Source organism: Eimeria mitis, genomic scaffold, assembly GCF_000499745.2.
Source record: "Eimeria mitis Houghton genomic scaffold, Emh_scaff591, whole genome shotgun sequence".
In the NCBI taxonomy this organism is placed as follows: Eukaryota; Apicomplexa; class Conoidasida; order Eucoccidiorida; family Eimeriidae; genus Eimeria; species Eimeria mitis.
The window spans coordinates 1-807 of NW_013574145.1; the positions used below are offsets into that span (position 1 = coordinate 1).

Sequence of the window (807 nt, forward strand, 5' to 3'; positions counted from 1 at the left end):
TTAGAGAGGCGTGGCTGTCTCTGTCTGGGGAGACACCCCAGCAGCAGCAGCAGCAGCAGCAGCAGCAGCAAGCTGCAGCAGCAACAGGGGGGCCGAAGAAACCAAACGCTAAGGCAAAAGCAACAAAAGGGGGGGGAACAAATGCACCGAAAACCACTCCTGCTGCAGCTGCTGCAGCTGCTGCTGACACTGGCAACAACGGGCCAGCAGCAGCAGCAACAGCAGCACCAACTGCAGCAGGAACTCCGGAAGCAGCAGGAGCAGCAGGACCACCTGCTGCTGCTGCTGCTGCTGCTGCAGTTACCCAGAAGGCCCCTATTGGTGGTTCTGATACGGCCCCTTCAAGCGGAGCCTCAGGGCCCCCCAGCGGGGCCCCCAGTGGGGCCCCCAGCGGGGGGGCCCCCAGCGGGGCCCCCTCAGGGGCCCCTATATGCGTGCAGATAAGCAGCGCTCATCGTTATGCTTCTGAGTTTGAGAGACAACAAGCAGCAGAGAGTAAGAGACTGGAGAAAGTGAAGAGAGAAAAAGAAAAAGAAATGCAGCGGCTTGAGGAAGAGGCACAGATGCCGACTGTCTTTATGGCGGAGTTGGTGCGTAAGAAGACAGCACAGACACTGCGTGAGTTGCTGCCGCATGTTGTTGCTGCTCGTTCTGAACCCCTTGCAGCAGCAGCAACAGCAGCAGCTGCTGCTGCTGCTGCGAGGAGCAGCGCGAGCAGCAGCAGCAGCAAGGGAGACGAGACGCTGCTGCTCCCGCTGCAGTGGTCAGACACAAAGTGGCTGGAATCTATCAGCTGGTGCATGCGGA

At 59.9% G+C, this 807-nt stretch overlaps 1 protein-coding gene across 1 annotated transcript in view; it reads left to right on the forward strand.

The window, feature by feature from the left end:
- Window positions 1–563: 563 nt before the first annotated feature.
- The window catches only part of EMH_0017140 (uncharacterized protein), a gene marked incomplete at both ends in the record, with an annotated part of 6,077 nt that continues 5,833 nt past the window's right edge, over window positions 564–807 (forward strand). Inside the window, one exon of the mRNA XM_013500823.1 lies at window positions 564–805. Within this exon, the coding sequence (XP_013356277.1) occupies window positions 564–805 (242 nt within the window). The remainder of the gene's footprint in view (window positions 806–807) is intronic.